The 24,940-nt window shown below is 39.8% G+C and overlaps 1 protein-coding gene across 1 annotated transcript; it reads left to right on the top strand.

Annotated features, from left to right (window-relative positions):
* The first annotated feature begins 64 nt into the window (after positions 1-64).
* Positions 65-24,287, top strand: LOC6040168 (trafficking protein particle complex subunit 10). Its single transcript, XM_038261945.1, has 5 exons — positions 65-173; positions 15,120-15,218; positions 15,283-17,048; positions 22,587-23,988; positions 24,048-24,287. The coding sequence occupies exons 2-5, from the start codon at positions 15,194-15,196 to the stop codon at positions 24,272-24,274; spliced, it is 3,420 nt and encodes a 1,139-aa protein (XP_038117873.1). The 5' UTR covers positions 65-173; positions 15,120-15,193; the 3' UTR covers positions 24,275-24,287.
* The last annotated feature ends 653 nt before the right edge of the window (positions 24,288-24,940 follow it).

The following is a 24,940-nucleotide window of genomic DNA, read 5'->3' as shown; positions in this document are numbered from 1 at the left end:
AGCACGTAAACAAACAACAGCTGATAACGTTTTGCACCAGTGTGTGTGCACACACATGTGTGCGCTGTTGTATTATCTGTCAAAATTTGTTTTTGTCAACGCGTCAAAATCGAAGACAGTTTGACAAAAATTTAATCTTTATTTTTTTGTGTTATTTCGTTTAAAACAGTGAAATCTAGAGTACTTTTTCAAAAGGTCCTATGCGCCAAAAGTAAACAAACTGAGTTAGTTATTGCATTATATTCGGTGTACTAAAAACTATACTATCCGCTAACCCGATTTCTTGAAACTCTTATATTTTTAAATATAATATTTATCTACAAAACAACCTACAACTATTCTCAATAAATTTTAAACAAAATGGTTATAGGTCATTTTACCAACTGGTTGTTCTATGTGCATTCTGGTCGAACGTGTACATAGAACGGTAGCAAATCGACCTATGAGCAATTATAAATATATTTTAATCATCATGCACATACGCTCACATCAAAATGACCTATGTTAAAGATATAATGGATAATTAAAATATAAATTATACGTCGTTTTTGTATGAAACTAAATTATTTTACAATCTTCAATTTATGTACAATGAACAATATATCCGAATCTCGCGCAGAGTGTAGTCATCAGCTGGGAGAGAGCATGACATTTTTCAATGTTGCCAAAGCCGAAAGGAATAGTGCAAAACGACCTACCCGCCCACTCAGCGCGTTCCGTTTGAATTCCGTTTAGAATTCCGCTTGAGCGAAAAAAGTTCGATTCGAATTCTAAACAGTGTTCGTTTTAGATTCTAAACCGCATTCCGTTTCAAACGCAACAACCGGTTCCGTTTGAGTTTTCGCCGCAAATCGGTTCAAGTGGAATTCAAACGGAATCGAAATGGAATGGACGGGTTGCTTTTGACAGCTGCTTCTTCTTCTTCTTTTTTCTTTCTGGTTTTCTTTTTGTTTTGGTTGAATCCAAATTAATTGGAATTCAACCAAAAATGTTGAATAATCTAGATTTTCTTATTATAAAACTGTTTTATTTATTTTTAGTTATTTACATCAATCGTTGAATGAAACGCGTCCCAACCCCGATTCCCCTTATTTTAATTATTATTACTTTAACAGTGTGGTAAATCTATATCCCTCGGCCCGGTCGACACTTCGGATCCCTTGCCATCGCCATACTCCGTTAGGTTAGTCCGTTCCCGGCGGCAATTTGTCCATTTTGAGGTCGCTGTAGGTACGCTTGACGTTGGTTGCGGCCGCAGCAGCAGCCTTGGCCTGCTCCTCCGCAAACTTTCGCTTCTCGGTCTCCATGCGTTCCTGCACGACTTTCTGGCGAGTCCTTCTGGTCCTTCCTTTTCACTTTTTGCGTTCGAATTTCGCTTCCTGTACGAGTTGTTATCGTTCAGCTGCCATGCAGCTTCTTCCTCCTACTCGCGCTTGTGTTTTTTGCTTCGGCCGCCTCTTTGGCTTCTGACGTGGTTCTCCAGCAGCAGGACACTCAGCGAGAGGTTCATGTCCAGGTTGAACAGCTTGAGCTGCTTAAACTCGGGAAGAATCGTCAGCAGCAGGTCGGTGACACATTGATTTTGTCCAGACAGTCCAGACAATCACCTTGTACGCACCCAGAACATACGGAATCCCGACGATGCTTTTGTCCTGCGGGATGCGCGGCAAGAAGTTGATGTCGATCTGCTTGAAGTCACAGTTGCAAGATCCGGAAGGTGACCTCGGAAAGCACGCACTTTCCCTCAACGTCCTTGAGGGTGGCCGCGAGAGGTCCATCTGCAGAACAAGGTATGGCTTCTGTCAGTGTCTCTTTCTCATACGAGATCAACTTGACCGTTCCGTTGTCCACCGTGTAAAACAGCTAGTTTTTATCATATCCAAGATCAACCCTCGGGACCAACCGACGAGAGCATCGCAATAATTCCGCGCTGGCCGCACTCAACCCCGCAGCGTTGAAGTAGTTCTCGGGCGGCGCTGCGTCAACCTGAATCTCCTCATACTTGTGTGTCCGATTTCTGCTTTTTAGTGCCCTTTCAGGTTTTCTTTGAGCTTGAGCATTCTGCGGCTTTGAACCCAGTGCAGGTTTGCTTATCCAAAGACGTGGATAAGATTCCGTAAGTTTTGGGCGCGTTTCTAGGGTACAAGTTGGTCTAACGACGGAGAAGCTGCAGAGGACAAAAAATAATGATTAAATAAATAATAAACAGCTTCCCGATCACTTAAATCCCCTCAGCGAAACAAACACGTACACGAATCTACGCCCCATGATTCCGACGACTTCAATCTGCTTTCCTGCTAAGCCGACGACGCCGCTTCAACAACCAAAGTGATGAACGACTCCGCTACCTTCTCGTACAAAGCCGCCGAATTGTCCGTCACTATGGCGCGGTGCTTTTTCTCCTCCTCATGGTGGCTGACGGCTCAAGTTCTTCGTCCTCAGAGTGGCACCGCTTGCCAAACTTGGTCGTCAAATTGGCCATTAGTTCCGACTTGGCACAACCGATGTGCCGGTCAACCTAGACGATCTTCTGCACCTCGGTCGGTCCCGTCAACAGCACGTGATACGCTTCTCCACGGTTATCAGCACACCTGAAAACGTAAACCAAAGTTAACTATCATTTTGGCAAATACTCTACCCACACTGATCTTACAGATACCGGTCACCACCGAATCGAGCTTAATGGCCTCATTGGCGGTATCGGCTTGATAAGGAACTCGACCGTCTGCTCCTCGATTCGCTCAGAGTAGATCTAGCGTCGGTCGTACAGCGTTTGGTCCGCCTCGTACAGTTCCGTGTTGATGGCCTTCGCTTTCGAGCCGGTCATTTCTTTTTGGCACAGCAGACAGCAGCCGTCGTCCTCGATGCGGAAGACGTACGAACATCTACGGGATGCAACGCGTATTTCAGGTTTATCCGGGTGACCATTTCCTTTCACTTGGACAGCACCTTCTCGTACGGTTGACCCATGGTAGGCAGCGTAGATCTTTTCCCGGTATTCGATCAGTTCCCGATCAAAACGCTCCAGGCTCCAGGTCGCGTTGCTTACGATCGCCGCGTTGTCTCCATCGCCATAACGGTTGCTTGCGCGGTGTGCGTCGGCTCGTTCAGCTGTTCGATCTGCCCCTGAAGTCCATCGTACAGGCCCTGAACAGCGAGCTCAATGTTGCTCTCAATGGTCTTGATGGGAAAGAGTCGCTTAAAGTTGTCCGAGTGCTTGTTGCGAACGCGTCGAAACTCGGCCTCCTTTCCGTTTAACTTATGCTTCAGTCCTAACTTGGGCACCTTCGCAGTAACCGCGTCCAACGCCGAAATCTGATCTCTTTTGATTTTCTTCTCCGCCAGCTTTATCTTCATCGTGTCAACATTTGAGTTGGCCTTCTGCGTCTCCTACTCCTGCTCCAATTTCTCAACCTCCCCGTCGGCCCTCCAGCTTAGCCTTGTGGCGAAGCCGCCAGCTTTTCCTCCATGCAGAAAAAAAGAACAAAATAATAAAATAATTAAAAATAATATGATAAAATATAAAAAAAGTCATAAAGTAAAATGAAACATTACAAAAATAAAGATCAAGACAGTAGAGGAATAAACTCATCAAGAATTCAAAATTAGAAGAAAATACAAGAGATAAGAAAGAAAAAAATACAAAACTGAATTGAAGCAATATGAGGAATTCAAGAGAATTTTTTCTCAGAATCATGCGCCTCTGATCATCTGCTCAACTTCCAAAGGTGACTGCGTCGGATTAACGGCACCGGCACTATGACAGTCCTCCTGCGCCCACATCAGCCCCCGGTCATCCCGTCGATAACCGCGGCGATCTCCACCGCGACTAAAGTCACGCCGATCCTGCTCTACTATCCCGGCTGCCACCTTGATCTACAAGACGCACTCCGGGACAGCAATACAGCAGCCTCCGATTCGGCTGTTGCCTTCTCGCGCCCTCGTTTAGCAGGAGCTGCTGGATTTGGAAGGAGAAGCTGCACCTGAAAGGAGGAAGATAGTAAAAGAGTTGAATGCTACCTAAAGTTCGCTCTTTAAGGAAATAGTTGAAAAAAAAAATTCAACTCCCCGGTTACGCCACGCCATTGGAAGGATTTGACTTTTTAACGGGTGACGAGGCCACCTTCTCTTTCAGTTCCGTCGCGTCAGCCTTTGCCTGTCCGTGGCAACGTTTGGCCTGCGCCGCCACCACAGTCACTTCCGGTTCCAGCTGCTCCTTTACCACCTCCTTGTTATGCGCCGTTCGTTGTATGGCCTTTGTAGCAGCGACCTTTACACCCAGTGACCGCAGCCTCAGGGTTGCGTTTTTCCTTTGGGCGGCGGCCGCCGGTTCTGTTTCCGGGTTTCTTTCGGTGAGGCAACTGCAGCAACTTCCAGAGCATCCACGATCACTTATGCTTCCCGCCGTATTTTCCGTAACTTCTGTTTCTTTTTTGCTGCCGGTACTTTAAGCCGCGCAGTTCCGCGGCGGTTACAGAAGGGCTGTTCCGGTGGCCTCTGCAGTGATATTTTTAAACACCGGCGGAGACTTAGAGGAGGAGGTGCCGTTTTTTGTTTTTCACCGCGACGGTACAAAATTTGTCGCTTCTCACGCAACATCACAAATCTCGCGCAAACTGTGAAACGCGTGAAACGACTTTAGCGAAAAAATCCAGGATCGAACACGTTTGACGTTTCACTCACACACTGAAAGAAAAACCGCTTCGGCGAAATCTGGCGAGATGTCATCGAGGTTCCGCTGTACACCAGCAGGTGTCGCCAATGTGCAAAATTGGTTAAACGGAATCGAAACGGAGTCCAACCGGAGATTCCGTTTAGAAAATTTCGAAGCAATTTTCGAAGCGGAATTCGAAGCGGAATGAACCCGTCATGCGGAAAACGGTTTGATTGGGGCGCCCTCTCTCGAATTTGACAGATAGGATTGATTGAATGCGAGCCAAAGGCGAGCATAAATTGGATTGAACAAAAAAACATATTTTTTGTTTTGACACTAGTGAGAATTGCTCGGTGTTTTGCACACGCTCCGGTACTTCTCGGTTGTCATTTATCGGCGGAAGATCATTTACGGAAGTCTCCCGGTCCTCTACAAGCAGCGGGAGATCCGGTTGTCCAGAAATGGAATTTCTATTCCGGTAAAGTTGCTTTGCTTTAGTTCCGACTCAGGGCCTCCGTTTACAGTTGTGAAAAGTTCAAACAAAATTCGCCCACCTGCTCCAACTCATCGAAAGCCCCTGGTTGAGCTGAACGGGCCAAGGTGTAATCCGCAAGATACCGATGCCAAGACAGGTGATCATCGGATGCCATCCGAACGGCCAGCTTTGGTACTGTCGTACTTGGAATACCCAGAGAAGGAAGCGACACCCACATCAAGTCCATTGAAGGAACGGAACGCAGGGCCGTAGCCAGGATTTCTGTTCGGGGGGGGCTTGGGTGCAAAAATTCAAGGAGTATAAAAATCAGCAAATCATTTATACCATCACTTGGTTTGTGGTATAATTATTGAGATGAATTGTAAAATTTTGATGTAATGTATGCAAAAAAGTTTTCGAAGATTTTCATATTAAGTTATCAATGTATTTATTGAAGAAACTCGTTCGTCATTTTTTTTCTTTATTTTAACAGCTAGTTTGTATTAAAGGAGTAGAGAAAGTGTTTTTTTAACATTTTCTTGAATTGTTTAATTGTAATCCAATTTCGTGATAAACGTCGCTTAATTTAAAATATACTTAACTTGAATCAAATTTTTGAAAGCATAATTTTTTTTTAAAGAAATATCGATTTATCTAACCATAAGTATTATGTTTTCTGTATTTTATACTGAGAGAAATTTTAAACCGTCTGGATTTACATTTTCAGCTGTGTGATAATTGTGATGGTTTATCTAACATTTTTCATTTTTCTAGCACAACATAAAACTCATAACTGGAATATTTGTTTTTCTTAAAATTTTATAAACAAACTTAAACAATGTTTTATTTTAATTGTTCTAAGCTATTGAAGCCATTTCATATTTTGCGAAGCTCCTGGTGCTCTCAAAAATAAATAATTTTAATGAAATACAAAAAAATATAATCGTTGAAATTTCAGCTTCTGAAGTGTCTCCATGGCAACAAAAAAAATTACGTCGAATCTCAAGTTTACATCAACTGAGTTTACATGTGATTCATTTTTTCCGTGTCGAGTAAATTCACATTTTTTTTCTGTGTAGGCCTATAAAAAAATACATTTGAAGAAAAAAAATCAGTGCCTGTGTTTAATTTTAATGTGTTAAAAAATTTAGATAAAATGATTAAATTAATTTTTAACGCCAAAATATTCACTGGAAGAGTTGTTAATAATGCATATGTAACCATTTTTAAATGCATATGTAACCGTTAAAATTTTCCTCGATTGCATCAAACATTAAAACGAATCATGTTTAACTTTAATATTCCGACTAAACGCCATTTTCAAATTCATTACTAATTGTATTCTGAAAATTGGTCCAGAATTTGAGCAAAAATAAAATTTTAAAACATGACAAAAAAATTTAATCAGATCTCAATTCTAAAGATAATTTTTTAATAAAATTTTAATCTTTATACATGTTTAATAATTTAGGATTGTAACCATTTATTAAAATCGATGTTTGTTCAAGCAATATCTTGACTCTAGGAACAAAATCCTGCACATTTTATGGTTTAGAAATTTTATATTTACGAAACGTTGCTAAGTTAAAAATAAAGAAAACTTTATGTAAGAATTCATAAATTGATTTGTTTTATCCTGTAAACCTAATCTTCGTCTGCACTTGAATTCAAACATACCAATATTCGAAGCATCAAAAAATAAGATTATTAAAACATAATTTATTGAAATGATTGAAAATTATTTTTTGAATATCTTTATTTAAAAATGATAAAAAATGTTTTTTTATAATTTAAGGATTTTTAGTTGTAATTATTTTAAATTTTTTATGTATTTGATTTTTTCATTTTTGGAATTTCTGATTTTTTGAAATTATCATGTGTAATTATTATCTTAAATTTTTGTTTTAAAAGTAAAGAATACTTTATGTAAGAATTCTTAAATCAATTACATTTTTCCTGTAAATCAAATCTTAGTCTGAATTTTGCTACAAGAACTATATTTTACTTTCAAACGAAAATTTTAAAAATGTCCTGTAGTACGGAGACTCTTAAAACTCCATACAAAAAAATCTCAAGGAACGGTCAAGAAAAGGTTTACGAAAAGACTTCTCTTAAGCGGTACGCAGCTGAAAAGGAACAGAAACAAAAAGCGTCGTTTGATATTTCTTCGGGAGCAATATGTGTTAATGAGATTTTGATTTGTTTATTTGGATGCAACTGAAAATAACGTTTGAAAATAATGTATTCGCTTAAATAATATTGAAGAATTGCCTCATGAAGCTGACTATCAAAACGCTGAATCTTAAAATGCTGAAATAAGGGAAAAGCCATTACAAAAATCACTTAATTTTCTGGTAAATATAAATTAATTTAGGAATACTAGAATTCATACATAAAAATATTTAAAGCATCCAAAAATTAAGATTGAAAAAACATAATTTATTGGATTTTGAATAACTTAATTTTAAAATGATATTTTTTTTAGTTTTGGATTTCTTAAGTATCAATTATTTTATTAATTTTTCAGTTTTAGATTTTTTAATTTTTGGAATTTCAGATTTTTGATATTATTCTGTTGAATTGTTATCTTAAATTTTTATGTTTTTATTATTTTTATTTTTGATTTCTGGCATTTCTTTGTCTTATACCAAAAAAATTTAAATCAAAAATTATGAAAATTTAGAAATTTGAAAGTGTAAAATTTTTAAATCTTCAATTATCCGTTGCGAATATTATTCTGAAGTTTATGTCACTAAACTCTGACCAAAGTTGAGAGGGTTACAAATCAAAACTACAAGCTATGGTTTTATTATTTTAAAAGTGTTCAAAACACACTTTAAATCAGTACAGTTGTTTTGCATCATTAGTTTTCAAAATATCTAGCTGATGGCGAAATCCTTTTTTCGTGAGAAAAAACTTTCCGCGGTTCCGCGACATGTTACAAAAATTCTAAATATTTTTAAACGAGCCCAAACATGTCGTATATGATTATCAAAGCAGGAAAAACATTTCAAATTTGTTTTCCGGACCGACCTGGTCGCTGGTCCTAAAAAGACTTAATCGAAATAAGTTATTTCCATTAAAATTGTGAAGCTATTTTTTTAAATATTGTATTTGCTCTCTGTTTTTTGGTCCATTTTGAAAAGGTGGCAACATAAACTTTGGAAAATATTTACAATTGATATTCAGAAATAAGAAATTATAAAAAAAATAATAAAGAAATTTTAAAATTTTCAAAATGCAAATTCTAATCTGTAAAATCCAAAAAATAGAAATTAAATAGTTTAAAAATGAATTATTGATCAGAAATTATATAATTTGAAAGTGATGTTTAATTAATTTCCTTGGAGATGGAGCCACACGTTGCCGTCGTTTCAGGGCTATTTGCAAAGATGGTTTCCGATGTTGATATATATCACACATTTATTTTATATTTATATACTTGTGTTGATAGAAATCACAACTATTGTACTATGTAAAATTGCAAGATATTGATTTTTTTTATTTGCATCTCAATATTCTTGTTTGTAAAATCTGCTTTGAACAGGTTTTAATCTTTTTGATACGTCGTTAGCTTAGGTAGAAATTCATAAAGCACAGCAACGCTTACACAAAACAGTAAGAGAGGCCTCTTCTAGGTATTGTGATTTTTTTCGTTTTTTTTTTTAAAGTGGGTGTTAGGTTAGGATTTGGTATTTTGAAAAAATAGTTTTGTTGCAAGGCACTCAGAATAGTTAGTATTTTTTGTAACTTTAGGTTGTTTAATAGTTCCAGACTCCATCTGTGTGTAAGTGAGTTAAGTAATGCTTTCAGAATCTCTGATTTCAATTTATGTGGTATGCTAACCATTCGGAATAGTCAAAAAATCCATAGAGTCTCGATCAATCAGTAATGAAATGATATCGGACAAAATTCGTTAATCTGTTCAACTAACGGTTTTCGGATTATGGTTGTATCGACCATTGTTGCGAATCGAGGATCTACTGGAGTTTTGACGATCAAATGGAGCCTAACATTTCAAAGGGACACATGGTTTTTGTGAACAGGGATGCATCTCTCTCACTCAAATGACAGTTTACATAATGTATGATAGGGATACACTCTTGTTTGCAGAGCTTCTGTGCCCTAATGAAATAGAAGGCACGAAATCCGTAATAACAGTTCAATGGAGCGCGTCTGCATTTGTGGACAGACAGTATATCCCTTTCGCTCAAGTGACAGTTCACGTCAAGTAAGAGGGGGATAGACTGCTTGTTTACAAATGCAGATTCGCCCTATTGAACTGTTACTACGGAAATAGTCGTCTTAACAACGAGTGTTCAACTTGTAAAGTATGAACTGTTCAGTTATGTTTATTGGGTTAAAAACAAGGTAAAGGAATGTTTGGCATTTGGGAGTTTGAGATTCAAGTTTCTTTCAGAAAGTTTAGTTTAGGTTGTTGATAAATGTTTGTTTTCCGTAAATAATAGATTGGACTTTAATCAATGGTTAAACTGGTCGAAGTGTACTATTTCATTTGCACATCTGCTTCTAGTTGTAATGTACGATAAGACTACTGGCAGACGCGACAGGACGGGGCCCAGAAAAAAATGCATCAAGATTTATATTCCATAGACAAGGTAGTTTTCATCTTTCGGTTTCCAGTTTTTTTTAATTTCCTTTAAATTTGAAATACATCATAGGTGTCCTTTGTATAAATCTCCGATTATTTACATTTTCTTATTTAATTAACTAATAATTCAATTTCTTCCGGACCTTTTTACTTTGAATCATAATTTCAGATTTCCTTTATTCAGTGTTAAACTTAGATTAACGTAACTGCTTAAGTCATCCAAGTTCTTACTACTCACACCTACATTAATTTTCTTTCACCTTCCCCCTCCTGATCCTCTATATCTTCCGGTGGTGTTCATTTGGTATGCAATACTAGTTCGGCCACTACCCTATTTTCCACAAGAAACCGGACTTGGACTGACTTGAGGCCGCGTCCCCCAACTTGCTCCGTAAAACGAAACGAAAACGAAAACGAAAGTGATGTTTAATTAATTTAATTTCAGAGTTTTTGAATCCAAGCTTAAATTTTTTTAACGTTTTGAATATTTTTATCATTTTATTTCTTCCTTTAAAAATCGCAAGCTCATGCACAAAGTGAAAATTAGTTGATAATAAGTATTCACTTAGTTGATCTTCCAATTTTTGATATATTAAATAAAAATTGGAGATTGGCCACAGTGGAAACTAAAAATGTGACCAAAAGAAAGCATTTTGGACGAGTGGTTTCGGAAAAAGGTTTACGAAAAAGTAAAAAAATACACACAGATATTTCTCAAGCATTTTTCTCTAAGGTCTTAGATATGTAACTAACCATATTCTTAAAACCAAAACGATAAAATTAGAATTGTATTTCTGATAATAGTCAAAATTCACTCAAATGTTTTTCATATGAAATGCTTTCGTTTTTGAAAACAAAATCTAAATATTTTTGAGAAATTATGATAAATTTTGAAAAATGTAGAGAAAAAACATGTATTAACAGTTTAAAGGTTTTAATGCAAATAAAGGAGGGCTATTAATTTTACAATCCAAATTTGACTAGCCGAAGCCTCGATTATCCAAAGTTTCGATTATCCGAAGTTCGAAGGACTTCGGATAACCGAATCAGGAACAAATGAAATCGGCATGTTTTATTTGCTTGTTTTTAACATCAAATTCGGCATCTGTTTTTTAATGGTCCAATACACCAAGTTTTTGCTTTTGGGTGTTTTTAATACCCCTGACGGTTTCAAAAGCACCCAAAAAGCAAAAACTGGAAATTTGGTTTATTAGACCTTTAAAAAAAACACCAGAAATATTTCTTGACCTCCATTTTGACCGCCACATTGAATCCAAAAATTCTAAATTATTTTATGGTTCTTCAGGGGTCATACTTAAGTTCTACAATCAAAAATAAGACAACAAGATGTAAGGATTTTTGCTGTCCCTATTCAGACTGTAGTCCCGATTCGCCCCAGATGACGGTAATTATTTCTACGTAGCCTAGCGTGGTTCACGTTTCTATGAAAAAGACAAAAGTTGTTATTTTGTCTTGCTTCAACCGGAATTTCGTTCTTTTATGTCCCCAGAAGCACTCCTGAAAATTTGAGCCCATTTGGTAAGGTATAGGAGCTCCAGTTTTTATTTGAAATTTATATGGGATTTTGATTTATTTTCCATGGGAAACTAAAGCCCCTTCAAAAGCCACCATCTAAAAGTATCTGTATTTTTAAAGGGTCACTTCCTAGCATGTTGGTATGTTCTACAAAGTTGTTCCCCAGTCCAAAACCTATCTCCTACTATAAGAATCAAGTCATTTTATCGATTTATATAAAAAAAATCCTAATACAATGTAAAAAAAGATAGTTTCCCATGGAAAATAAATCAAAATCCCATATAAATTTCAAATTAAAACTGGAGCTCCTAGACCTTACCAAATGGGCTCAAATTTTCAGGAGTGCTTCTGGGGACATAAAAGAACGAAATTCCGGTTGATGCAAGACAAAATAACAACTTTTGTCTTTTTCATAGAAACGTGAACCACGCTAATGTAGCCCCTTAGAGCAGTCCGCTCGGAAATTGCTATTTTCGAAGGTTAATAACTTTTTAGCAAAAAACCCAAAAAATAAGGTGTTTTCGGGAAAGTTTTTCCAAATTTAAAGAAGATATTAGTTCTGAAAATTGATAAGAACTGGATAGTTATTGCGCCTTCCATTGGTCAAAAACTGAAACAGTTGCTTTTCTCCATACAATTTGACGATTTTGCCCAAACTTGGTGGTCAGTGGTCAGAAAAAGCTCAAATTTTGGAACTTAGGCTAGTGATGCGTAAATCTTTGATTTCAGGGGATAGCCCCAAGTAAGCCCAGATTTGGACCATCCTAACCAATGTAATGCTAAAACTACAAGATAAATGAGATGTTACTGAATGGAACAATGTTCAAATCTGCAGCTCAATTTTTAAATATCCAAATTTTGGATCCATAATCTACAAAAACTGAGCCCGGCAATGGACAGGCAAATTACTTAGTTTGATCAATCAATTCTTGATTCTCTATCTTACAAATTATTTCTGGGAAGAGAACACACAATCATCGATTTGAGATTTTTTTAAGGTAGTTCAATTTTAAAAAAATTGGAAAAAAATTCGGGGGGGGCTGCAGCCCGGAAGCCCCCCCCCTGGCTACGGGCCTGACGGAACGGTATGTAAATTGAACTGTTTAAACCGAAAGATGCAAGTTACATAAATCATTTAGTTGCAGAGACGAAACATCAGAAACAAAAAGAAGATTCCGGAAATTTTACCGTTCTTGACATTACTTTCGGCGATTTCAACGCGCCCACATCTACGCCTGAATCAAGAATACCTCATTTGCTGCGGGACTCGATAGCCAAAGAGAAAAGGTTGAGAATTTTCCAGCAGTTTCCGTTGATGGTTTGTATTTGTTTATTTTTTATGATCAAATAGTATCTAACTTGAATTATTCTCGCAGAAATGGATGATAGCTCGCTGGAACCTTCTATCGCAGAACGATGGTTATTTGTAGGATGGCCAGGCCACGCCCCGAGACCAGATGTCTAATCCCTTACAGTTTGCATCCCGATGGAAGGTCCAGCTGGAGCATTCCCCGGCGCAATCGATCTTTCGGTCCAAACACGATCTGGAAAGGAATTGTTGGATCGTCCAGTTTCGGCATCGGCCGGTATGCTAATCTAACATTTTTGCTTATTGTTGGTTACAATCTAAGCTTTTTCTTTACAGTTTTGCGTTCCACTGAGGATAAACCGCAGCCGAAGTCGACGGAAACGTCGACGATTCACCATGTGATGGAGGTGATCAAAGTTTGGACGAGAGTGACGTAGTTCACCTTGATCCATACGACCTTCGTCTCCGAGCAGATCGTCACGGCCGGAAACGGAATCGCCCAAACTGGGGTGACCTTGTCAAACGTTACAATCACGGGATTTTCATCCCACTTTCGGTACATCCCGTCGATCAGCTTTCCACAGTCGTACATCGACAGAGCAGAACTTTTTACAGAACTTCTCAAAAAGCATTCGATGCCGCGATCCAATGCGGCTGATGCCGTGGATCGTGTTGTGTCGGCAAAACTCCATAAACAGATCTTTCAGTCCGGATGAAGAGGAAGAAGATGGTACTTAGATGTAGGTTGTAGGAGTATGAAGACAAAGAATACGATGTGAATGTGTTGTACAAACTGTGAAAATACAAAAAAATGTTTAAAATTGATTGGGCTATCTTTTTTGTTCAAGGGATAGGATTCAAATAATAGGAAGGTGATTTGTTTCAATTTGGAAACAGGTTTTGTTTTTTCTTCTCTATAAAAAAAAGTCTTTATATCCGTCCATCAGCGGGGACACAACCATGCCCATTTGTTTGATTAAATTAGCTCTAATTCAACTCGATTGCGAGATGAAATACTCGAAACTAGGTGTCCGAAGGTTTGATTGTTGAGGCAATTGCAAACCTCTTTTTAAACCTTAGCTTTCATCCACCCCGGGATTCGAACTGACGACCTTTGATTTGTGAATCCAACTGCCTACCAGCGACTCCACCTGGACTGAGCTAACGACCTTACCTCTAGGTTAGACAGGGCCAACATTTACTTTCCCGTCCGACGGAAGGCGTGATTAATAGTCAGGACCCGGTGCCTGCAGTTCCCGTTACAGTTTATATGGAATTCCAATAAGAATGTAACAGAAAAATTAGGCTCCGGGTCCAGACTGTTAAACAAATCTCATCTCACAAAATGTCACCGAGACCTTCTGGTATCAAACCCAGGCCGACTTGGTGAGAGCACGTCAGTGGATGTTTACATTAGGTTTCTTTACAAACCCATATTGGCCCAATTACATTGTTTTGTTTGAATTCTGCTCATAATCACCTTCCTGAAGTTGTACACAAATTCTCGTTTGCGCAGGTTGGCGGAGTTGTTTCTGAGCCGATTGTCCTTTGTTTGTAGCTTTGATACCAGCCGTGATACCAGCACGCGATGTCAACGCCGGGATGCACGAGAACAGAGTCATTGAGGGCCGACCAGAGAGGACCACGTCGATGTAGAGGACATCCTCGACGTCCAGGTACCAGATTCGACAGCCCTTGGCCGTCCCCTTTCCCGCCAAGCGCAGCGCAAGATCGAACGGTGGTCCTATTTAATTTTTGACGCAATGAAGCTAAAAGCTTTGCAGTTGCTGAAATTATTTTATTCGATGTACAATCTCACCTTATTATTTATCCATAAAAAACGCATCTGTATTCGACCGTACATTGATTGCTATTGCTTTAAAAAATTAAACACAACAGTAGTATGTGCGCTCACAGCATGATAGGCGGATAGAACAATTTTCCATGTCAAAATATCCAATGCGCCAAGGTAAACAATAATCATTGTTTACATTGGCGCATTGGTTAATTTAACATCGTAAATTATCCTACCCGCCACCCATCTGACAGAAGTCTGATTGGTTATAACGGTTTCTCTCTCCTCTCACGCGCTGGAAGCATTGAAATATTTCATGCTCTTCATCAGCTGTTGCCTACACGTTGCGAGAGGGTTGGACATACACTGTTATCAAAAAGTATTGTTTTTTAAATCGAGATTTAAATTTTATTTCATAAAGTTTTATGTGCAATGCCACATGAATATAGTCCAATGCGTTAAGTCTTATGTGCAAAATTTGTCCTATGAACGTGTCCTATGTGCACTCATAGGTTGTATGAACCAAATTGCTTCAGAACTAAGTGTAATATTAACTTTTATATGATCCCGAGTTGCACACTTGAAAAGCATAACTCTAGACCCATTTCGGCGTTTTCAGAATCGAAAAATACCCAAGCGTGTTTAAATGAGATTTAAAAATGTGCACCAAAACTTTGTCATCAAATTTCTCAGATTGAGGTTTTTGCACATAGGACCTTTTGAAAAAGTACTCTAGAAATTAAGTGTAGAACTTGTCGCAAACATTGCCTAATGTGTTAAATATAGACCAGAGGAAGGCGCATTCCTTGGAAATGAACTGCAAACCGATTGTAACGTGTAAGAACCCAAAGAATCTTTTGCCCTCAGTTCAAAACCATAACAACTATCCCCCTTCCCGTAGATTCCGGCGACACCCGGCTATTCAAGACGCTGGAAGCACACATCGTGGCGGCGCTGCCGGCGGACACGGCCGAGTGGAAGCGCTCGTACGGGCGGCCGGTCAAGAACGTCCGCGTCGAGGCTGCCTTTCAGCCGTTCGACGCGAAAGCGCTGGAAAAGTTCCGCGACGGCAGCTGGAGCATCCTGAACCACCCGGTGCTGCACGTCTACGTGACGGAGTGCAACGATGTCGAGGCGTACCGGGCGTCGGTGAAGGAGGAGATTGACCAGTGGCTACGCACGCTGAACGGGTTCAACGTAACGGATTGGATGATTTTGCTGGTGGAGACGTTGGACATTAAGAAGAGTAAGAACATTTTGCCGCGGACGACGGTGCTGGACAAGATTCGGGTGGACTTTGCTTCCAAGAATGGGGATCGTTGTCTGTCGCTGCTGAATCATTCCAAGTTTGAGATGAAGGCCACAGAATCGTTTCGATGCTTGTTGCAAAGAATTCGCCATTTGATGTTGACTGGATACAACAAGAACATTGTTAAATACGAGGAGTTGATTCGTTCGAACCGCGAGAATCGTATTCAGGAGAATTGGAACTTTATCGATTACTTTCTGCTTCAGGAGCAATTGGCGTTTGTACTCGAGATGCTCGGCCAATACTCGGAAGCTTTAGTTCAGTACGACGAACTGGACGCTCTTTTTTCGCAATTTATTCTTAACTCGGTGTACGGTGAGAAGCAAAAGTGGCTACACATTTTCGACCAACCGCTGTACGCTTTCCACGGAATATCGCTCAACCCGGTCAAGATGAACGAAACTCGCAAGAAAATCATAAGCCAATCGGTGAACCTGCTGGAATTCCGCAGTTATCTCTTTGAACGCCAGTGCTTACTGCTGGACGCCAACGGGAAACCGTGGGAGATCGCCGAACGTCTGCTGCCTTTCCTCTTCTCAACCCTGCGAGAAATCGAAGCACTCAAGCTGGAAACTCCCGAAGGGGCCCTTGCATGCTGGGAGTTTGTCTGCGCCCTGGAAGTGCTCAACCTCTGCGACAAAGTCCAAGAGTCCAAAGACATCCACAAATGTTCGCAATACTCCGCCCCCATCTGGAACCTCGCCAAGGATAAACTCTACAGCCTCGGAAAGCAATGTGGTCTCCTGCCAGGCTTCACGCCCACCTCGGAGCAACTCCACACGGTGGTCCATCTATCCGCCGGAATGGGAGACACCGTGCCGGAGCAGGAAAACACCCTAGAAGTGGACACGAAGGAAAAGGCCAAGCCTCACTCCCCAGTTCGCAAACCGAAAAAGTCCGCCACCGACAGTCTCAAGGAAGCGCTCGGCTCGAACCAGGCCTTCACCAAGCTCTACCTGGAACTGAGCGAACTCGCAATCAGCACCTACAAGCACGTGTCCCGCCTCCGCTCGGCCCGTCTCGTCGGACTCGACCTCGGCAACTTTTACATCACCCTAAACGAACCCCAAAAGGCAGTCGTCTTCTTTACGGATTTGCTGCGCGAGTTAAAAACGGAAAGTTGGCACTATCTGGCGAGCCAAACGCTGCTCGAGCTGGCGTCGTGCTATCAAAAAATGGAGGACAGCGTCAATTACACCAAAACGTGCAGCGCAATCTCGTGCTGTCTGGACCTGGAGACGCTCGTGCGGACGTTTTACTTTGACGAGTTTTTAAAGTCGCTGAAGAAACTGCAGGAGCTGCGCAACGTGGACATTGATGCGCTGAATGTGGTGGCGGTGCTGGACGATCATTTTAAGGTAGGACTTTGAACAACTGCATACTGAAAGAATAAGCTAATTTGAATAAAACTTCCTAAAATCAACACACTTCAACGAATCATATCTGCGGTAAACTTTACGTAGTAGGCCTGGCCGCTTCAACTTGTGTGATGTTTTGACAGCTGAATATATTTTGCAAATTACGAGACAGCAATAGCTGGAATCCCCAGATAACTTTCCCTATGACTACATTCAAATGATTGCAGTCACCGCGTGGCACAGCACAAACAAAAACGTTACTTAATCCACCCTTAGGTGGTTGGCGCCTTCCTCACATTTAAAGAGTGCTATCCAAAGTGCGTTAATATCACATAAGTGCTTATAACTTTTGATAGGTTTGTCAGATCTTCAAAGTTTTGGACGCGTTAGAAAGGTCTTTTGAATACCTATCCAACGATAGGTCGTATGAGAGGTCCAGACAGCATTTTCATCTAAATATCTGAGATCCGGCCTCGAAAAAGTGCGTAAATAACACTTAAGTGCTTATAACTTTTGATAGGGTTGTCAAATCTTCAATGTTTTGGACGCATTGGAAAGCTCTTTTGAATACCTATCCAACGATAGGTTGCACGAGAGATCCGGACAACGTTTTCATCAACATATCTGAGATCCGGCCTCCAAAAAGCGTATAAATAACACTTAAGTGCTTATAACTTTTGATAGACTGGTCAGATCTTCAATGTCTTGGACGCGTTGGAAAGGTCTTTTGAATTCCTTTCTGAAAATGTATAGCATGAGGGGTTTTCTTTGAAAAACCACCCTTTTTACAATCTTCCGGACTTTTGTTAGCATAACTTTTGAAGTACTCAACTAAACTGCATAATTTTTAATAGCGACTTATGGGACCCCAAGACGGATCGAATGACGCCAAAACGGACGAAATCGGTTCAGCCAATGTTGAGATAATCGAGTGACAATTTTTTGATCAACATCCCACCACACACACAGACATTTGCTCAGAATTTGATTCTGAGTCGATAGGTATACATGAAGGTGGGTCTAGGAGGTCTAATTGAGAAGTTCATTTTTCGAGTGATTTTATAGCCTTTCCTCAGTAATGTGAGGAAGGCAAAAAGAGAGAAAAAAATAATGAAAAAGCATGTGCCTTTGCGTCGCGCGGCTACTTCACTATTACGTTACGCAAAAAATCTGATTTGTAGACCCCCCTCGTAACAAAATTTTCATACAAATTTTAAAATGTTTGTAACACGGCTCCGACCCCCCCCCTACCGCGTTACGTAATAAAAGAACGCTCCCTTACTTAAGGAGCCATTACACTACCGCAAACAAACAAACAAACAAACTCGCACTTTTTCGTGTTTGACAATTTGCCAAACTCGCAAACAAAGCAGGCAAACTGGAAAACAGTCAAAAATTGTAAATTTTGTTGTTGCTTGCCGCAGTGTAATAGCTCCTTTAGCATGAGCATGAGCATGGTTGACTGCCAATGAGCTGCTACTCTGTTATTGACAGATCAGCTGAAGTTAAACAATGAATCAAAAATGATCAGAGGGAGCCAACCATCCGTTCACTGTTTAACCTCTAAAGATCCCTACTTTATTAGTCAATACCGGCGCCCTCCCAAGAAGCCTGCAGTTCAAAGAAAGGGAGGAATGTTAGTCCGATAGTTGAAGTTGCAGACTCATCAATAGTTTTTCGCTATATACTTGTTGATACCGCTTGAGACCGTTGAATCCACAGCATCTCCTTCAAGTATCACGTGATTAATATTTTTTTGGGTTAGTAGGATAAGGTATTGGCTTTTCGATGCCTCCCGAGCTACGACGCTATGGGGAGGACTTTCATAACAGACCCGTCGGCGAGCCTTCCGAGCAACGATGCTATGGGAAGGTCTTTCACACACACAAACTCACTCACACAAAATTATTTTGCTCCACTATTAACTCGACGATCCAAAATGTCAGTGCGTCTTTCGATCATTATATAGAGAGCTTTTTCACCATAAAAAATAAAACCTTATTCGAAAAAAATATACGCAATTTACCCGACGCCGTGCCTTCCGATCAACGGTGTAATAGTAAGGGCTTTGAAAATCACAAAACAGCGTAGCGTGGCCTCGCCGTCCGCAATCGACTGAAGTAGGAAACACAATTACTACGACAAACTCAACCGGCGGCGTGCCCTCCGATCAACGATGATAAAGGAAGGACTGATATTATCATTGCTAGCAAGAAATAACACACATAAAAACACGACAAAAGGCACACACAAAAATCACTTTTCACTCCGAATACGACAACGCGCTCCCTTTACAAATTTTGCACTCACCCCATACTAACAGCGACCCAAAAGCACACAAAAGAAATTACTCTGAATAATCACGACTTCGCGTCCCACTTCCAGCGCACCAATCCGTAGTGTAATAGCCTCTTTAGTCAGCAAAATTCCCTGCAGAGGCTTGTGATCCTTGTGATCCGTTTGTAGCGTGAATAGAGTTATCTAAGCCCGATCTCACGCACACTAGCACGCCATTTGTTTTGCTGGCTTGACTGCAGACTACGAGAAGCCGCAAGTTCTTGAAGTAACTTAGCTTGGTTCTTCAAATTCTCTAATAGGTATGGGTTTGCTCAAACTTGTATGTTTTCGTCGTCAATAGTTAGATTTGGAAATCAGAAAAACAATTTTATGAAAAAAAAAATCAGAAAAACTCTTCAGGTTGGTGGTCCAAAGTAGACTGATTTTTTAATAGCTGACAGCTGCCTTTTATGCCCAAATTATGGCAAATCATGGCATAGGGGAAATATACCTTTTCTAATCAAACACCTATCTTCGTCATATGGATAGTTTGATGCTCGATTTAAGCTCCAAAAATACCATTTAGGCTATAAACTTACTAGAAACAGCACCGCCTCGAGTAAGCACGCAAATTTATTCCATTTACTGGCCAAAAAGATCAAATTTAAAGCACTTTTGATCATAATTTCTATTTTGCGAGACCATTTCTCATCATTTTGGTGGCACACACATCCACACGCAAGATCGAAAGTTGCCATCAATATATTTTCACTTGCGCATGTTCTTTTGACCATTACTTAGTCACTCACTTGAAAAATAATCCCGAAAAATGTAAATAATTAGTAAGCACCATCAAAAAAATAAACGCGCTAAGTCTTTTGACGTTTCAATTTTGACTACCCATTCCAATCGAAAGCTGAAGAAAACCGAGCGAGGAGCGAAGGCAAACAAAGGGTGGCCACCAACACCACCAACATGCTGGTGCAGCGCCTGTTAGAGTGAGCAAGTGCTGCCAGGAAACTTTCGCTATAAATGCTACTTTTCGTGAGTGTTCGCTTAAAATTTCATCAATATTGGCAGCACTAAGCAGAACCAAAAGAGCGCTGACTTAACGGCCTAACAACCAAGGCCGGGACCGGCATTTTACTTCCTCATCCGATGGAAGGTGGCATAACTTTCAATAAAAGTGAAAATAAACAGAAATGTTCACAAAAAGTTGCTCTACTCGTTGGTGTACTTGGTTTTAGTGAATTTCAAGGAACAATCCAGATTATCCAGCATCATTCAAACACGACCACTTAGGGCATCTCCAGCGCTGGGGTGCAAATCAAATTTGCACCCGGCTCATGAATACCGAGATCCTAGGGTAGCAAATTTGCCACCGAAACAAGCCCACCGCGGGGGGCAAATATGGGTTTTTTATCATTTTTTGCTCTCGTTTACCTTCAAAATCAATAATTATGTGTTGATTCATGCCTAGAAATGCTAAAAGTTTATTAAACTTTTTAATCCTATTGAAAATTTCAAAGAATTTCATTTTTCGAAAATGTCGAAAGTTTAACTATTTGCTACCCGATTTGATTCCCACCAAATTTGCTCTCGAGTTTGCCCCCGAGTCTCCCACCGCGCGTAGCAAAGCAGGTATCAAATTTGATCTCAAGTTCATCTGTAGAAGAAAAATATGTGTCGGTACCTGTCGGGTACTCATTTTATGATACCCGACAAGTACCGGCAAGCCGGGGGGCAAAGTTTTGAATGCTTTTTATATGTCTGCTCTCTTTATGATATGTAAATTAAGTATGATTCAAAAATTCAAAAATTCAAAAAAATTCAAAAATTCAAAAAAATTCAAAAATTCAAAAAAATCAAAAATTCAAAACAATTCAAAAATTCAAAAATTCAAAAATTCAAAAATTCAAAAATTTAATTTGAATTTGAATTTTTAAATTTTTGAATTTTTAAATTTTTGAATTTTTGAATTTTTGAATTTTTGAATTTTTGAATTTTTGAATTTTTGAATTTTTGAATTTTTGAATTTTTGAATTTTTGAATTTTTGAATTTTTGAATTTTGAATTTTTGAATTTTTGAATTTTTGAATTTTTGAATTTTTGAATTTTTGAATTTTGAATTTTTGAATTTTGAATTTTTGAATTTTTGAATTTTTGAATTTTGAATTTTTGAATTTTGAATTTTGAATTTTTGAATTTTGAATTTTGAATTTTGAATTTTTGAATTTTGAATTTTGAATTTTGAATTTTTGAATTTTTGAATTTTGAATTTTTGAATTTTGAATTTTGAATTTTGAATTTTTGAATTTTGAATTTTTGAATTTTGAATTTTGAATTTTGAATTTCTGAATTTTGAATTTTGAATTTTGAATTTTGAATTCTTGAATTTTGAATTGTTGAATTTTTGAATTTTTGAATTTTTGAATTTTTGAATTTTTAAATTTTTAAATTTTTGAATTTTTGAATTTTTGAATTTTTAAATTTTTGAATTTTTGAATTTTTGAATTTTTGAATTTTTGAATTTTTGAATTTTTGAATTTTTGAATTTTTGAATTTTACAACCTTTTTTTTTTGAAATTTTTTGAAATCTTTTGAAATTTTTTGAAATTTTTGAAATTTTTGAAATTTTTGAAATTTTTGAAATTTTTGAAATTTTTGAAATTTTTGAAATTTTTGAAATTTTTGAAATTTTTAAAATTTTTGAAATTTTTGAAATTTTTGAAATTTTTGAAATTTTAGAAATTTTTGAAATTTTTGAAATTTTTGAAATTTTTGAAATTTTTGAAATTTTTGAAATTTTTGAAATTTTTGAAATTTTTGAAATTTTTGAAATTTTTGAAATTTTTGAAATTTTTGAAATTTTTTGAAATTTTTGAATTTTTTGAAATTTTTGATTTTTTTAATTTTTTATTTTTTTCCGTGCTTGATTCGATTTTTCCGTGCATAATTCCATTTGAAGCGGTAGCAAACAGACTGAATACCGGGTAGCAAAGTGAAATCCCGAAGAACTGAGAGCAAATTTGCTACCGCGACAGGTACCGCGATGGGGTTGACGTCGGGTGCAAATTAGCTTTGCTTCGATGTTTGCACCCAGCGCTGGAGATGCACTTATTAGGCTTAAAATGGGCATCTTTCCCCTACTCAGCACTACATAAAAATTAATAATTTCCAAAAACAATCCGTTGAATCCATTTTTTGAAACAAAAAAAACTGCAGAAATTACATTTTGTTTCCTCCCCTGTTTTTCCTCAGATCGTCGACATCGCCATCGCCGACACCTCCATCATCCAGGACGACACCGTTGCGGTGGTGCTCCGCATCGAAAGCAACTTCCCGCGGGAGATATTCTGCGAGCAGCTGCTGCTCTCCTTCGAGATGGACTCCAAACCGGCGCCGGACTCTCCCGGCTCGCAGGCCACAGCAACCCAACCGGGAGAACCGCTGGCGCTGCTTCCGATCACGGTCCATCTGGACTACAAACAGGACCAATCGCTGAGCTGCGCCTCGGTCGCGTGCGATAACAAAGCTAAACAGCCGGTGAGGCGTACGAGCAGCACGCGCAGGAAGATCTCTCCCACGCAGAGGACGGACTTTACGAACTGCGTTGCGAGCGAGAAGTTGCTGCTGCAGCCGGGGTTGAACGTCGTTCGCTTGAGTGCGAAGGCGAAACGGGTTGGCACGTGGAGCTTCAAGCAACTGGCGATTCAGGTGGAGAACGTTGAGTTTTTGAGTGAGAGTTTGCCGCAGGGATTGCCGAGCTTCGAGATTATCACGAAGGCTTCGTCGGCGGTGCTGAACTTTATGAACTTGATTGCGGGCGTTGAACAGCCGGTCAAGCTGATCATTTCCGGGGGGAGCTTTCGGTTTCCGAAGGACGCCAGCATCGTGCTGAAGTGCTCGAAGAATTTGAAGATGCGACTTGCGGGGACGATCGTTGGGGATGAGAAACCGGGTTTCGAGCGCGAGTTGGTGGTCAATTTGAGAGATTTTCAATCGTTTGAAGAGCGTGCGATCGAGCTGGAAGCGCTGTGTGACCTTCCTGGGAGGCGCGAGGAGAAGCCAATTGAGCAGAAGGTTACCCTGCAGGTGCCCTGGAGTCGCAACGAGATACAAATTCCGCTGCACTTCTTGCCAGCGTTGATCGCGTCCTGTCGGCTGCACTCTTCGGGATCGCGCAAGTTCCTGCAGGTCATCCTGAAGGGCGTCAGCGACCACAAGCTGATCCTGAAGGACGCAGGCATGACCTGCGCGGCCGAGGGCGTCACCATAATCGACATCAATCCGCCGTCGCAGAACGAAATGGTCATGAGCAAAACGCTGTCCATTTCCTACCTGTACGAAATCCAGGTCGAAGCGCTCAAAGCGGAAAGCGAACTGCCCGTCATCCACGTCGACTACCGGATGAAGTTCGCCGACTCGAGCCTGCCCGCGGACGTCCGCTACTACATTCCCTACTCGGTCACGTTCGACGTGATGGACTACACGACGCTGTTCACGATCTGCGCCAAGATCGAACCATCCGAGCTGTGTCGGGTCAACTCGGTGTGTCATCTAAATCTACGAATCTCCAAAGTGCACGCGAACCCGTTCACCGACCTCATGTACGAGGTGCTCGCCGACCAGAACATGTGGGTCGTCGTGGGGCGAACCGCCGGTAAGTAATCGACGATGAGTAATCATCTCAACCAACCAACCAACTCTCGTTTATCGCAGGCGTCATCTCGATGGAGGAGGTCGAGAGCCACAGCATCACGCTGGATGTGCTCCCGCTGGCGGCCGGCTTCCTGCCGCTGCCCAACATCCGGCTGTCCAAGTACATCTCCAAGTCCAAGACGAACGACACCCATCCCCGGCTGCAGCCCTTCCCGCCGGGCCAAATTTACAACTCGACCAAGAGCATGCAGATTCACGTGCTGGCCAGTACCAACGCGGAAATTTAAGAGTTGGAGACATCGAAATCGGTAAGGATTTGTGTTTGTGTGGTGAGGCGAACTGGTGAAATTAATGTTATTTATTATTACTTATGCAACATAAGCAAGTATTTACGCACTATTACTATAACTCGTACTCGTTCAATAAAGTATATTATATTATGATAAACTAAAGATCATCAGGTTATTAATCGGGATTTGTATTAATATTCGTATTCAGATATCTTAAGCTTCGTTCTTTTTTTTTTATTATTAAATCGGTTGACGTACAGGTAAGGAAGCGCAACTAACTTCCGTAGTTCTGTTAGATCATCCGAATTATCTTGATCAGATCAGTATAGCTCTGGTTCCTTGCAAGTGTCCTATTTTCTTACCTCCACGTTGGCTTGATTTTCATGATGACCTAGCTGGTGGCCTGTGGAAACGGCTCGTAAACCTTTGACCACCGTGGGTCAGAATCGAGACGGCTGAAAGAAAGGGGCGCGACAATGTGGGAAGGGGAAGTAATTTGTGATTGTAGACGGTATTGTTTTGATTCGAAGTATGCTGAGTCAACTGCTGTGGATGTACCTGAAACATCGCAGAACGGGGTTTCTCTTCTTTCCGTTTTTATCTACCATCTTTATTCTGTTTATTTTGTTTCACTGATTCTCTAACACGCCTTCTGTATATTAT

The sequence above is a fragment of the Culex quinquefasciatus genome, chromosome 3 (assembly GCF_015732765.1).
Source record: "Culex quinquefasciatus strain JHB chromosome 3, VPISU_Cqui_1.0_pri_paternal, whole genome shotgun sequence".
Taxonomy (NCBI): Eukaryota; Metazoa; Arthropoda; class Insecta; order Diptera; family Culicidae; genus Culex; species Culex quinquefasciatus.
Note: the sequence above shows the minus strand (reverse complement) of the source record. Positions and strands in the feature narration are given on the sequence as shown.

Bases quoted from the DNA above. Each gene is read 5' to 3' on its own strand.
- LOC6040168 (XM_038261945.1), top strand. From the start codon at position 15,194: ATGAACTGCAAACCGATTGTAACGT. The intron at 17,049-22,586 runs GTAGGACTTTGA...GTTTTTCCTCAG, and splicing joins TGCTGGACGATCATTTTAAG to ATCGTCGACATCGCCATCGC. The intron at 23,989-24,047 runs GTAAGTAATCGA...CGTTTATCGCAG, and splicing joins CGTCGTGGGGCGAACCGCCG to GCGTCATCTCGATGGAGGAG.